The following is a 15,440-nucleotide window of genomic DNA, read 5'->3' on the forward strand; positions in this document are numbered from 1 at the left end:
AATACAGGTCTTTTGAAATTAGTACATTCACATAAGCAGTTCACAGTGGGACACCAAGAAGAGATTGGTGCAATACCCTCCATCTGGACAGGAACAGGAAGAAAGAATTAGTAAGTCTTTTCAGCGGGTATACAGATTCTTACAGCAAATCTCTTTTGCAATAGCCTAATAAACACTGAATCACAGAAAAGCCTACCATTTACAAGACAAAAGATAACCAAGGCATTTGGAAAGTGCAGATGAGGTCATCAGTGCTCCCACTGTCCTTCAGTCTTTAAATATCCTGTCAGGTAAGGGTAATTACTAAGTATGAGAAAAATAGAATCTGTGATCTATAGTTTGTCTGTCTCCTGTTTACTGCAGTGCTACAAATAAAGTTACTCTGTTTTTTTCATATTCTTGTATTAGGTAAGACACTGAAAAAAAGTTATTTTTAATGATTATTCAAGCCACTAGAATAGTGATCAAGCCTCAGGCTCTACAAGCAAAACCAGGCTCTTGAACATCCCAAATTACTCACAAAGATAGCCCTGAAAAAGCAGTAATTGCACTTCTGTAAAATCAGGACATCAGAGGAAAACAGTCATTCTGTAGTGATCCTGGTCAATCACCTGCAACTACTGTGTAGTTTCTACTAAAATCCAGGCACTCAACAGGTTTTTAGGCTATTTCTCTTACAAGTTGTGATAAAACTGGCACTTTAATTTTTTAATTTCCCACTGGACTTCAAGAGTGGCTACACATCTTACAGTTTATAGAAGTCATGAGTAAGGACAAGACTGCTTGTGTTGTTAATACTACCAAGGTGGTTGTTAGTAGCTAGAAAAATCTGATGTAAATGCTTTTCGTGTAAGCATTGGAGGTGAGCAGCTGTTAAGGTTCAAAACAACCTTTTGATTTAGCTGTTACTCAGAAGTATTTGTCCAAGCTCTAAAGCAGAAAACTGGTCTTTCTAGAACAAATTTGACCTTCTCAGTAGAAGATGAGCTGTTCTTAATATTTAAAATCTGAGAGAAAAATTCCACGACCTCTTTTGCTGAAGAACATCCATGTTATAAAACCAAAACTAACCCTAGTATTAGAAGTGTTGATGCCAATGTGAGTCCTTTAGATAGAACTTGGCTAGGAATCAAATACACATGCCAGCAAGCCATGGTTCCAACTCCTGGTGGCAAGGTTGTAATGAGTAGTTAGGCACAGTAAATTTCTAATCTAGCAGAGCTACAGCTACACTCTCTAACCACAGCCTTAGAGTTGAGCTCTTAATCCTCTTATTACACTGAGCTATTTGTCTGTGTAACTTTCTTCTGCTAGAGCAAAACATCAATGTGTTACTATCAAACTGAATTTCAACACTGCATTTCTGTATTTTGTGATAGTACTTGTTCTTGGTCTTTATACATTAACCTAGGAAAGGCCACAAACTGTATTTCATATTTTCAATCCATAGTTTGTTTAATTCTTGAAGAACTTTGAGAGGTTATGCTCATCTCTCATTGGCATATGAACAATTTTCATGTTGACATCTACCATTTTTACACAACTTGATCACAACAGCTTGAAAGAAAAGCAATATAACAAAGTATCCAATGCACAATCATAAAGTATGTGAAATAAACAACTCTAAATAATGACTTAACCTGATAAGGGTGAACATCATGGAGAAATGCAACAGAAAAGATGTTTTACTTACTTAGCAAGGTACATTTCAAGCCCACAGCTTCCCTTCTGCAAGTCCTATTTCCAAAAATATATGGGTTTATGTCCCTTTAATGGGAATGTGGAAGGCTTCCAGTAAAATTCATAACTAAACCATGATCAGCCTTTCTTCCTAGAAGCAAATTAAGACTCCATAACCCTTCCTCGTGACTGGTTTAGAAACCAACATAGAACTAAAAGTTTATACAGATATTGTTTGGATTGTGCCTGAATGTTTGGTTAGATAAAGCCTGTCAAATTGTAATTGGTTTGAGGAATTTTTTTTGCCCAAGTTAAAAAAAATAAAAAATCACAGAATATCTATATTGTCTTCTGTTAGTAATGTGCTTAAGTGTACTTTCTTTCAAGCATTTTTCCCCACACCCACTTTGTTCACAACCACTGTTAATTTTTCCACGGTATAAACTGTCAAACAAACTTAAGTGTAGAATGATTGCACAGGGAGTAAAACCTAAGAACTTTTTAGTTATTTAATTTTGTTAAATTAATAAAAAGCATCATTTTAATGCATTTTGTATCCTGATCTTGATTTAACTAAATTTGTGTTTGGGTGATAAGTGGGACAGCATGATGTGTGATATGAAATAGTGTGCTGATTATGTTGAGAACTTTCAAGGTTGCCATTTGCTGTGCTGCACTACCAAGCCAGCATTTTAACAGGGACTGTTCATTTTTATCTTGCAGGTTAAGCTTGGAATGCAGGCTTTTGGAAGGGAAAGGAGCTTGCTTAGGTAAAGGTCAGTAGTAAGGCTGATTTCATTTCAAGCCACAACTATCCAGCAAATGTTCCATGTCATTGCCCATTCCTGCGGTTTTATTGTTATAAGAACAATTAACAAAAAAAAAAAAAAAAAAAAAAAAAAAAAAGAGTTAGCAGGCTGAGATAATTTGGCAAATGCTTTTCTGCCTATGCCAGCTTTTGTCCCAGTAACAGAAAACCTGCAGAGGTTCTGGTTAGCCAGAATTCAAAAAATTCTAGAGAACTTATTGAAAACTTGATTAATTTACAGCTTCTCAGATATAGTAAGATTACAGACCCAAAAGATTTATGGGATATCAATGAAAATCACTTCACCTGGGGGATGACAGGTGAAGAAAGATGACTAAGATATACCAGGGCAGATGAGCAAAGCCCTAGATGCTAAATAGGGAGACCAGTGAAATTCACAAAGAATTCTGAATTGCAGCCATTTGACTCACCTGGAAACCATTAGAGTTGTGTTCTTGTTGAACCAGGGGAAGCCCTAGGTAAGCACATTACAGATGACTCAGAGGAGCTGGCTCTGAAGCAATGTCTATACAACAGAGATGCCAAAGACAACCCTATCATCAAATGTCATAGGTTGAGCTTTGGATGAAATACAGAATAAACAGGAAAAATTATGTTTCCACTTTAATTAAGATGGCATTCAGACTTACTCTAATTAGTTCATTTTTAGTAATTTCCTTTAACTATTGCTATTAAACCATACAGCTTATTAAGAACCACAAAACATCACAGATCTAAATGACTACCTAACAGCTGCAAGCAGTTCATTAGTACCTACAATCAAGCTTTTCTCCCACAGGAAGAAGGCATCAGTAACTACCCTTCCATTAATCCAAGGTTCTGTTTTTCCTCAGAACAGTAGGAAATTACCCAGATACTAAAATTCACTGAGAGCTTAGCATTCCTAGGGCAGCACCTCTATATGTATTGGAGGGGCTGTTACACAAAGAAACCAAACATAGCTTTTTTCAGACTTACTGCTTTTGTTAAATATTAGCAAAGCTCTATGGCATCTTACTAAAGAAATCAGTGTCTTGAATCAAGAAACACATGGCTGTTATTGTGATATCCTAATCACTATGTCCTTAATACTACTAGGCAGGTAATCTCTTAGGGAAAGTGATAATGTCCCTGTAAACATATTTTTGGTCCTATCTGATCATCTGCCTTAACCACCCTGTGATTCTTTTATGCTACACCCTGCAATTATATTCTGTTATTCTCTACATGTGTTTTTATTCCTAAATTTCATAATATAGTAAATAGTTACTTCATGTCATTGTACAAATAGAGCACCCAACCAAAATAAATGACTCATGGGATACTTTTTGCTATCCCAAGTAAACATGGATTGCTTGAAATTTTAATAACTATAAAAACAAATACCTGCAGCTCACAAAATGACCAGTTTTTAAAAGAAGATCTAAGTAGTTACACTTCAAAATTCAGAGCTAATAAAAGCTTCTAGAGACCATCTTCCCATTAGTCAGAAAATTCATGAACATAAACCACAAAGGTGAGTCGAAACAAGCTCCTTAAAACCACACAAAAACAAGCTGAGTGGATAAAGAAAGGAAATGAAGAACAACCAAAGTCTAGTACTTCATTTAAAAAAAGGCTTTTAATATAAATCTGAATACAAAAATAACCAAAATACCTTACAGTCATCACAAACAAATCCTCAAGGTTTTCTCTTATCAGTTCCCTGACAGTTTGGCAAGCGCTAGTTTTCTCTGTTCTGCAGTCATATATTCACAAGCTTCCAAAATATTTACTATAATTAAAGTCTGTTGAACTGTTTTTGCTTTTACCCATATTCTTCCATTCATTCCCAGCACCAGCTCAAATGGGTACAGTTGTGACAACTCTTGAATTATTTCACATTTGGGAGCCAAGAGCCTGTGAACAAGACCAAAAAAAAGTCAGAAGTGCTCACACAGACACCACATTATTACTGACCAGTAACTCCAGCAGTACTGCTATTATGGGAGCTATTTAACAAACACTGAAAGATGATAAAGTTGGATATACACCCAAAATAGCAATACAGTTTCAGATTTTTAATGCTCCTGTCATATAAAATACATGCACCTAAAAAATAAAACCGTTGTAAATTTAGTTTTTTTCTCACTAGATTCAGAAGCAGTCCTTATCAAGTTTACAGTGAAATTATACTTTTACATTAATTCTATGATCTAATAAATTCTAAAAGCATACTGTTTGACAAAATGATATTTTTGAAGTGCTATTTATAAATTGACACCCCAGACGTGTCTTCCAAAACAGGACATCCCTTCTGCTTCAGGAAACAATATTAACAACAATAAACAGACTACCTCATTTTTATTAGATGACAGCATACTAAGTGCTGTAATGTGTCTAGAATTAAATTAAGGTTGAACAAGTATTCACAAAAACTAAAAGCATATCAGGATTTAGCAGTTTAGTTGTAATATGCTGTTAATTTTTTACTTGCATACAGACAAAATTTGGAAAGCAGAATGGCTGCAAAAAGTTTTTATATCAGTTCACACTGACTTCTGATAGGGCATATAAATCAGACAATTATAGGTATGAAAAAGCTGCTCTGCAATGACAGACTGCTTACCCAAAGAACAACAAAAACAAACAAAAAACTCCACCCAAAAAGCAACAACAAAGTCTGACTATTGTTTATCCATGTAATCTAGTATTCTTTGACAGTCACAAAAAAATCTTGTATTTACATCAGCATAAGCAATTCCAAAGTTGGCAAAACATTAAAAGCTCATTAAACACATCCTGGATTAATGTGTCAGTTTTAAACTAAAATCCTACATTTTTTTAATCTGTATCTTTATTTCAATGCTATTTAGTTTTCTTTAGAAGTCAGAAAATAATGTGTACTGATGTGCAAAGATCTCTCTAGTCAGCTGTCAGCCAAACACACACTCTCCACTACCCCATAAAACAGAAAAAGGACAATAAGCGTTGACAAGTTTTAAACTCCAAGGTAATATCTGCATACCTGAAACACTATCCTGAATGTTTGACTTTCCCAAGTCACTACTTTTATTTTCTATACTGCCTTAGCAACCACATCACTTTTTTTAAAACAGGTCATGCAACACCATACAAAAGAGCTTCTAAGCCTCTTAAGAGGAAAAAGAAACTTTCCTTCTAGATCAATCCATACTCTATTCAGCAAAACTGGTTTAAATGCACTACAAGAATTACACAGTCTGATTTACCAAACTGCCCACACTGCTCAGAAGAAACAGTTGTGGGAATCTTACACGTGAGAGTGACTACTTACATTTCTTAGTACTTACTTTCTTATTAGACCTAAGGAAACTTTAAAGAGGAAGCCATCTTGTCCAATTATTCCCATTCCACTCGATTTTCCACTGCTGTCTATACAGACCATCTCTGGTTCCATGTCTTTATTTGCTACAACGAACTGACCATAAATAAGATCTCCCACCTAAACAAAACAGCGTCAAAGAACAAAAGTATAATCTCTTATAATCACGTAGGAGGACAACAATAAAAAAATAACCACACAAGCGTATTTTGCTTTTTTTCACAACTCCTTTTACATTCTGGTGATGGCATTTCATCAGAGTGCAGAAACTGTGGCATGCATGTGCAACACAACCATTCATAACAGTGCGGTTAAAAAACCCATACAACTAAGATTTTCTGCCAACATAAAATGTTTTAAAACCTTAACACAGGTTTTAAATGCCCTTTCCGATGCATCCTTCTCATGAACTGTGTCTGCTCCTGGCAGCACTATGAGCAGATGAAAACATGAGAGTGAAGCAGGCAGCAGAGAGCAAACCACGCTAGTCAGTGCTCCTAAGGAACCCCAGAAAGGCCTCATGGTGCAAAACCCTCCGAGAGGAGCAAGGCGAAAGCATTACAAGCAGACCTGCACAGCTCTAACGTGGGCTGGCCACTGAGAACAGCTTCAAACGCAGCAGAAGCGCCCCCAAACGACGCCTGAGCTAAGCACGGCACCCACCTGCACGTTGGGCCTGTTCCTCTTCGTGGCGCCCTCGAAGGCCAGGTAGGACAGGGAGGCCGGCTCGCTGCCGCCCACGTCCAGCCGGAACACATCCCCCGCCTTGGCCGTCACGATCCCGATGACGTGGTCGCCCTTCACCGGCACGTACTGAAGCGGGGAGGGGACAGAGGGTCAGGGCGGTACGGGGGCTAGGAACACTCACACGGACACTCACGGACACGCGGGGCCCTACCCGCTTCTGCTGCGAGTCCACCCAGTAGGCGCCGCCGCCCGCGGGCCGGTGCCGCAGCAGCCCGCACTTGGTCACCAGCAGCCCGGCCCCGCTGCGCCGCAGCCCGGGCCCGCACAGCAGCCGCCCCTGCGGCGCCGCGCCCGCGCTCAGCCGCAGCCGCTCGCCCTCCGCGTCCTCGTCGTAGTGCGCGGGGAGCAGCAGCAGGTCCCCGGGCAGCACCACCTGCCCCACCATGGTCTCGGCCGCCGCGCCGCGCTCCGCCGCCATGGCCGCGCCGGGCAGGGCCCCTCAGGCTGGGCCGGGCGGCTGCGCTCTGCGGCCTGCGCGGGGCGTGCGCGGGGCGGCAGCGACACCCCCCGGCCGGAACGGACCGGACCGGACCGGAACAAGTCCCGGCAGGAACGGGAGCCCGGCCCGACCGCCGTGCCCGCGCCCCTGCGACCCCCGAGCTCTGCAGCCGCCCCCTCGCCGCTCACGGCACCTCCGCCTCTCCTTCAGGGCAGCAGCCCGCCCTCCATTTCTGCCTGGGAGCGGCTAACGTAATGATAGTGCGCTTAGGCGTCGGGATTAATAAACACACGGAGTTAATTCTTCCAGCGGCAGTTGTTTGTTTAAAATACCGATTAGAAGTTGACAGTAAAACAGCTGGTCAAATCTGAATGTCGGCCGATGAGTTTGAAAAGATCCGGTTAGTTGTGAAGGGAAACTGCTCACAGAGAGCTGGCATTAAAACAGCTGGAAAGGATCTCAGTGGGTCATCTGGTCCATCCTCCCTGCTTAATTAGGGTCGTCCTAGAGCACATTGCACAGAACTGCATCCAGATAGTTTTCAGTATCTCTAGATGGATTCCACAACCGCTCTGAGCAATCTGTTCCAGTGCGTGGTCACCTGCACAAAGTAAAGAAGTTCTGCCTCGTGTTTAAATGGAACTTCCTATGCATCAGTTTCCACCCATTGCCTGGTGCCCTAGTGGTTGGCAGCACGGAGCAGAGCTTGGCACCTCCCCTTTAGATATTTATACATATTAATGAGGCTCCCTATCAATAATCTCAAGGCTGCACGGGCTCAGCGCTCTCAGCCTTTCCTTGTAAGAGAGATGCCCCAGCCCCTGAATCATCTCCACAGCCCTCTGCGGGACCCGCTCCAGGATCTCCACGTCTCTCTCGCTGGGGAGCCCGGAACTGGACACAGCACTCACCAGGGCTGAGCAGAGGGGCAGGATCACTTCCCTGGACCTGCTGGCAATGCTCTTCCTATCTATCCCCGGGATACCATTGGCCTTCTAGGCCACCAGGGCACTGCTGGCTCATGGAGATCCTGCTCAGCAGGCCCCCAGATCCTTCTCCACAGAGCCGCTCTCCAGCAGCTGAGCCTCAGCTTCTCCCGGTGCTCGGGGTTATTCTTCCCCGGCTGTAGAACCATTTCCACTGCTGAATTTCAGGCTCTTCTCTGCCCATCCCTCCAGCCTGCCGAGCTCTCTCTCAAGGGCCACACAACCCTCTGAAGTCTCGGCCCCTCCTCCTGGGTTTGTGCCACCTCTCAGAGCAGGCCCTCCGCCCCGCTACCAGCTCCCGCGGCCGGCGCTGTTGCGGAGCAACCCCGCGCGTCCGGGCCGGGACCGTGCGGTAGGGCCGGGGCGGGGCTGGGACCGGGCGGTAGGAGCGGGGCGGGCCGGGACCGGGCGGTAGGAGCAGGCGGGGCTGGGATCGGGCGGTATGAGCGGGGCGGGCCGGGGCGGGGCTGGGACCGGGCGGTAGGAGCGGGGCGGGGCTGGGACCGGCGGTAGGAGCAGGCGGGGCTGGGATCGGGCGGTATGAGCGGGGCGGGCCGGGCCGGGGCTGGGACCGGGCGGTAGGAGCAGGCGGGGCTGGGACCGGGCGGTATGAGCGGGGCGGGCCGGCGCTGCCGTCCCGGGGCTCTGGGAGCTGCTGCCGGGAAGGAGCCGGAGCGGCACTGCTCTCTGAGGGAAGGCGAGCGACTGCAGCGCCGCCCCAGAGGCAGGGCAGCCACAGCTCCGGCTGCCGGTGACTGTGGCGGAGCGGGGGCGAGGCGGGGTGACGGGCCAGGCCCGCCCAGGATCCCGAGCCCAGGCCAGGGATGAGAAGCGGGCCCGCCCCGCCTGCAGCCTAGGGGAAGGGAAGAGGCTCAGGCAGTGTTTAAAAGGAGCCCAGGCAAGAGGGGAGAGATGCAGGCTGTGCTTAGATGAAGCTCGGGTTATGTGGTGGGCACCCCTGAGGCACCCGGAGCTGCCGCGAACGCAGAGTGGGGCGGCTCTCCGCCCCACATGGATTCAGCCCCCTTGACAGCAAAGGAAGGCTCACGTTTACTTAAACTAGTAAAGTGTGTGCACAGAGACATGTGCCTTTCATAACTGTGCTTCAGGCCCTCATGTCCTAAAGATAGCTTTGGCAGTTCAAGCTAAAACTCCCCCTTAATCGTCCTCAGAACTACTTGCCTGTTCTTCGAGTATCTGTGTAAAAGTTTTGTAGGTCCTGTTGTGGTTTTCAGATTTTTGTTTATTTTGTTTTGTTTTTTGTTATCATGCAAACCAAGAATTAGCAGCATGTTTCCAAATAGTTTATGCATTATACATGTCCAAACAGTAAGGTGGGGTTTGAGCATTTTTCTTCTGCAATGATTAGTATAACTGACGTGTCACTGGAGCTTTTAAGAACTAAACCACTACTAAATAACTTCCTTGGCTTAGTAAAAAGTAATGTCATAGTCAGTGTTTAGTGCCCGAAGCAAGAGTTCTTAACCTACTAACTTAATTTTGACATTGATGTCTAATATGTTTATTGTCAGTAGATTTGGATGGAGTCTCAGTATCTGAAGCAATGTCTGGGAAGTTGCTTGAAGAAAGGACTGGCAGAGGTTGTAGAGCGTCGGCCAGCAGATCCAATAGAGTATCTTGCTCACTGGATTTACAATTACAGAAGAAAATTAGATGAAGAAGAAAAGGTGGATCCACCTTAAGCAAAAAAAAGATTGCTCCAATATAGCTAATGCTATGTAATATATCTTTCATTTTTATGTTTAATTGATTCTGTGTTACCTCTGAAATAGAGAGCACTGGAGAGAGCTGAGCTGGAAAAAGAACGGGAGGCAGCTCTAGCAGAACTTGAAAGGTTAAAAATCCTGGAAGAAGAGCAGAGGGAACTTGAAAAACAACGTCAGGTTGTTAATACTTAATAATTCTAAGCAGCATATGGTGCTGTGGCATCTTGGACCTGTTTGTATACTTCTAATAGCTGTATAATGATTTTGATAAAAGTGAGATAAAGCAAGTAGTTTAATCTCACTTTTCTGAGTAATTGAAATTTAGTCAGCACATGGGTAGGAAAACTTACATACTATGCAGTAAAATGTTATTCAAAATGATGGCTGTTAAAGTAAAAGGCCAAATTAGGATTTAAGTGAGAAGAAACTGAAAACACTATTTGGGCTTATAATATGAGAAATAAATACAGTATCTGTGTTTCTAGCCATTCTTTATAAAGGAGTCATGTGAAGTCAGTGTTGCCATAGTGATGTTGATGTGACCTGACTGGATTTTTTTGTGTGGATGACTTTCATGATGTAAAAATCAAAAACTTAATTTTGAATTTATGCTGATCACATTAAGCCCAGCTTTAGTGTAAAATGCAGTCATTTAATTTCACTTGCAGTTTTAAAATTTGGGGTTTAGTAATTTGCAAACCAAAAGTAATGTGCTTAAGGATTTCATGACTGATGTAAAATAGCAAATGAAAATAAAGAGATTTGTCTAGAGATAATTCACAGAGACTTAAATAATTTCACGTAAGCTATGGGAAAGATGTTGAACAATACTCAGATGCATTTTTTTTTTTTTTAACAATCTCAGTTTTGGCTGTAGTCAAATACTGGGTAAGTTTGCTTTTATGTACCAAAAAGGAATACAAAACTGACCATACTTGTAACTGCTCACAAAATGCAAGAGCAAACAGTGTTCTGTAGAGCTGATGAATGTAAATATACAGTTTCTGAAGTTTTGATATAATAGGACTTATGTTCACAATTAATAAACACTTCCTGTTAGATATTTCCAGTTGTAAATACTGAAGGTTGCTGATGGGCCTGATTAATGTTAATGACATTGCTTGCCAGTTTTTTCTATGGGTTTGATTATATATGGATTCATCCATCAGTGCTAGGTACTATACACAGTATCAGAGCCTTAATCCAAAAGATAGGAGATAACTAATTCAGACTGATAAGGAGCGTGTGCAATGAGACAGTATCTGAAGTGTGTACACTAACTTCAGTTGACTGTTTTTTCTTCCTGTTGATAGTAAAGCCTTTTTATCCATGAGTCTCAGATATTTGAAAATGTTAAGCCAGATGATACTGAAAGGACTTTGCTATTAACATAACATAGCAGTTATATTTTGTGCTTACTTTGTATTTATTAATTCGATAATAAATACATTGTAAACAGCGTGATGAAAAAGATAAATGTGGGACTTTTCTAATTTGTCCTTTCTTAAACTGGTTGCAGGCTCAGTTGAAGAAAGAACGTGAGGAGTTGGAAGCACAGAATAAAGAAGCTGAAATGCTGTTGCAGCAGGAAGAGGTTTAAGCCAATGCTTAGTTGGTGGTTTGAAAACACCATTTGTCAGCCATTTTTTCCAGATGCAGGCATCAATTACAAAACACAAAGCAGAAGCCCATGGGTGGTGAACTAACACAAATTAAAGAAACAGGAGTGTAAATAGGGGGAAATATCTAACACGTGGCTTCTAGTCTGAGTTTTATACTTTAATTTTGGTCAGAAGAAAACATAAATTTATTGCAAAAATCCAGTGTAAGGTCAGCTTAGCTGATACTTTCACATTCCTTGACAGTATTTATTAGAAAATTATACCTAATGTCTAATTTAAATATCAAGACAGTAATGTTTTGCAGGGTGTTAGCACAAAATCCATTTACTCTACCTAGAAAAGGAACTATGATTTGGAATTGCAATGCATCTGGATTCTGGTATCTTAGGGTGTATGGGAATTTATACTAACAAAAGAATGTGTAGACAGTACTTATGGTCTTGTAATGCTACTTCAGTAAAAACATACATGGATAATTGGCATGCTTATCTCCCTAAAGCTTTTAAAACTGTGGAGCACAGAGTATTTTAAAAATACCTAAGTTTTTAGAAAACTCTGTTAGAATACTGGGAAGGAAGATGAGATTATGAAAGTGACAGAAAAAAATGAATATGTAAAATTTTAAAATTGCTGTTAATTAAGAAAAAAAGATAAAAAATAGTGTTAAGCATACCAAGACCATATTCCCATACTACTACATTTGTATAGCATTTATCTAAAGTATTCTCTTTATATTAATACATAATGTCATTCTAACACACCTGAAATGCAGTTCCTTGGCATGGGACATTTTAACTGAAAACTGATTTTCATTACCACAGGAAGATGAAAATGGAGTAGCTGAAGATGGACCTGAGGAGCCAGATGAGAGTGAACCAGTAAGTATTTTTTGAGGAGCCAGATGAGAGTGAACCAGTAAGTATTTAGAAAAAGATTATAAATGATTGATTCTTACAGATTTCATTTTCTGTGCTGACCTATCAGAAAGTTAAAATTGTTTAAGGGATGGTACTTTGGTCAAAACTTCCAAACTGCCCACAGCTGCATTCTGGTAGGAGTTAAGCCATTCTAGAAGACTCTGTGGTGTTAGCTGACTAAATCCTAAGATTTGAAACACCCTTTTGTATTCAGATATGTTACTGACTAAAGAATTAGATATGACACAGCCTTCCTGTGCTATGTTAGCAGTTATATACAAAATGTACTGAATAACTTCATTTTTGGTATCAGTAGTGTCATGCTAGCTCAGAATTTATGTTGCTGTATTAATATGCTTTATACATAAGGTAGCTTTAATGGCAGACTGTTTTAGAGGTGTTCTGATTTATGAAAATACTTATGGCTGTTCTTAGGGTCAGGTTTTCACAGGTGTTTCTTCCACTGAGGTAAATCAGATGAGTATGCAAGATCTCATATAGCCCCAACTTTTATAATTTTCTGATAATGACATATTAAAAAATATTATTGAGGCTTTAGGTGTATTTTGTATTCTTTAATAGGCAAATCATAAAACCAAAGTGAAAATGAGTTGTAACTAGTACCTGCTGCTTCCTGTATATGCCAGGTTTTTATGCCTAAAGGCATTAGATTACATTGGCTTTTGGGGATGTTATTTCAGATTTTACAGTGATATGTTTGCTACAAATTAAGAGCAGACTAATAAAATAAGCTATATAGGCTTGTATTATTGATTCTGCCCTTAGAATCACAAAGCTTCATCCATATTTGCTGGATTTTATAATAGAACTCTGATGATGACATTCATTGTATTCATTGTATTGAATGGATGAATACATGATTATACTGATAAGTAGCAATTTGTCTATGGGCAGTTTTTTCCTGTTTTCCTTTTTACAAAGTTCAGTGAATGCTGGGAAGTGATAGATTTTTTTTTGTTGTTGTTGTTTTTCAGATTCAAACAGATCTCCCAGCAATAATAGAAGAAGAAAGTTAGAACTGCCCTGAAAGCAGTAAATGGGTTTTCTACTCATTACTTGCTGATCCTGAAGTGTAGTATCTTGATTTATGTATTTTATAAATAGAACTGATTTACATACCTGTTTTTTCCAGTGTCTGTTTTTAAAGTGTTTGTATAAAGTCAGTTTCTGATGCTGATTATTCCTTTTTCTTCTTAAATCATTGTACCCATCATGGCTGACTTGCAGGAATAAAACTGCAGCTGAAGTGAAAGCAGCAAATATATTTTCCACTTATTGCATATCAAAGTAACCATAATAATTACAAATATAACTAATATGTCAATATAATTTGAGGATAGATGCTGCAATATATAATTTGAATCAATATTAAAAGAATAAATTATTACTGAAAATTATTTTCCAAGAATTTGAATGGTTTCTGATAGAAAAGGGGCATGCTCTAGAGATTAAAAGATGGAGAGAGTATTCTGGACATTAAACTTAGTGCAAAAATCCAATCAGATTTCCCAAATGTATTTGAAAGAGGTAAATTTAACTCTGGCTTAGTATGTACTAGAAGATCTTGTCCCCTAGAAGTCATGAAGGGGCTTTTGTAACATGAGATTTTTGTTCTAGGCTTTATTATTAGGTAAATATATTTATTATTAGAACCTTTTCTGGGTATTGTGTTGTACTAGGTAAGCTGCAAGTGTCTGCATATTAGTTTTGATTAGTCAAGTTTTTAAGACTTTCCTGCATCTTCCTTGAACTTCTAAATCAAGAAACTAAATCTGTGTTCTCTACTAAGTGCTATTATTATTTCTCAAAACTTCACTTCTAAAAATTTGGAAGAATATTTAGCTTGATCCATGGTTATCTATACAAAGATGTTTTATAATCCTTGAAGAATTTTTTACAAGAACAGATGTCTGTAATCACTGGTATCTTGGTGCAAGTTGTCAAGAATGTTCTGTGTATCTTCATTATAAATGGAAAACACATCAGCATTAAGAAATCCTGTTCTCCAATAAAATGTGCCTTTGCATCTCTGTCTTCTACTACAGGTTAGGTGGTCATGTTCAATATTGTGTAATGAAAGTACCTTTCACTACAAAATCAGTGCATAGTTAATGCATTCACTGCATTCTTCAGTCTTGGGATGAAAGAGATTTTTCTCCTAATTTCACTTCAATTTTTTAATAATATTGCTGAGTCTAAGGGGCTTGCTATCCTTGGCAAACTGTTAAACATATCTATACACCCAAAAAACAAGGGTCAATCACATAATAAACATTTTCCTGCTCTGAATAATGTGTTTTGATCATGTAGATCAGACTAAGAATAATATTACCAAATTTTAAAAAGACAAGCACTAGTGATTTTTCATACAGTAATATATTATTTTTTCCTTTAAAGATAAAATACCTTTATTATGTGCCCATTTTATTGCTACATTGCTTTTTAGATACTATTAATAACCACACCTTATATGAGCATCCTTAAAGTCAAAAGAGGAAAATGTCACCAGATATAAATACTTAGAAATGTTTATGTAACTTCTGGAGTCATGAAAAATGGAACTACTTTTGTGTCTAAGTGGTCAGGCTTCACTGTCTACAATAATTCTGGCTGGTTTGCAATTTCTGTGATAGTCAAAACCTTTCCTGTGGCATGAATGGGGCATCCTGTGGTTGATATTCCAGTAAAGAGATTTTGACACAGTTTACAATTATATTTGTTAGTAACAGTTACAATAGAATCATTTATGGGCAGAGGTTGATACCACAGTTCTAATTACACCTGTTACCACTGCATGCAAAGCAGCCTCTTGTGCCAGTCTCAAAGGGATGGAGTAAAGGGATAAATAAATAGAGTTTGTCATTATGCATATTATGCATATTATACATATTATACATATTATACATATTATACCAATATGTTTAACTGATTCTTAGTATTTAGATTAGCATTTCAGAAACTGATAGCTCATGTCCATTTATATTTAATGTCCAGTCACATTGACTATGAAAATTTCAACCTTCACACAGCCTTCAAAATGTAAGACATTATTTTAAAACATGCAAGAAATTAATTCTAAGGATGTGTTGCTTTAATTTTTTTATCATTTCACACTGTTTGTATCTATGTTTGATTTTGTTATGTGTGTGT

The 15,440-nt window shown here is 39.9% G+C and overlaps 2 protein-coding genes across 9 annotated transcripts; one reads left to right on the forward strand and one right to left on the reverse strand.

Annotated features, from left to right (window-relative positions):
• Positions 1-4,090: 4,090 nt before the first annotated feature.
• EXOSC3 (exosome component 3) lies at positions 4,091-7,023 on the reverse strand. The gene is made up of 4 exons (XM_056495429.1): positions 6,730-7,023; positions 6,495-6,644; positions 5,800-5,951; positions 4,091-4,387 (listed from the first exon to the last, which is right to left on the reverse strand). The coding sequence occupies exons 1-4, from the start codon at positions 6,994-6,996 to the stop codon at positions 4,186-4,188; spliced, it is 771 nt and encodes a 256-aa protein (XP_056351404.1). The 5' UTR covers positions 6,997-7,023; the 3' UTR covers positions 4,091-4,185.
• A 29-nt stretch (positions 7,024-7,052) lies between these two features.
• Positions 7,053-14,627, forward strand: DYDC1 (DPY30 domain containing 1). Of its 8 annotated transcripts, XM_056495442.1 has the most exons (7): positions 7,352-8,350; positions 8,390-8,414; positions 9,539-9,691; positions 9,797-9,907; positions 11,250-11,324; positions 12,174-12,230; positions 13,265-14,627. In XM_056495442.1, exons 3-7 carry the CDS (start codon positions 9,545-9,547, stop codon positions 13,304-13,306), a joined length of 432 nt encoding a protein of 143 aa, XP_056351417.1. In that variant the 5' UTR covers positions 7,352-8,350; positions 8,390-8,414; positions 9,539-9,544; the 3' UTR covers positions 13,307-14,627. The 8 variants fall into 8 exon arrangements, with proteins under 8 accessions (XP_056351416.1, XP_056351417.1, XP_056351423.1 ...); XM_056495441.1 differs by lacking the exon at positions 8,390-8,414 and having other exon boundaries at positions 7,053-8,355; XM_056495448.1 differs by lacking the exons at positions 7,352-8,350; positions 8,390-8,414 and adding an exon at positions 8,353-8,385.
• The last annotated feature ends 813 nt before the right edge of the window (positions 14,628-15,440 follow it).

The sequence above is a fragment of the Oenanthe melanoleuca genome, chromosome 6, assembly GCF_029582105.1.
Source record: "Oenanthe melanoleuca isolate GR-GAL-2019-014 chromosome 6, OMel1.0, whole genome shotgun sequence".
Lineage (NCBI taxonomy): Eukaryota > Metazoa > Chordata > Aves > Passeriformes > Muscicapidae > Oenanthe > Oenanthe melanoleuca.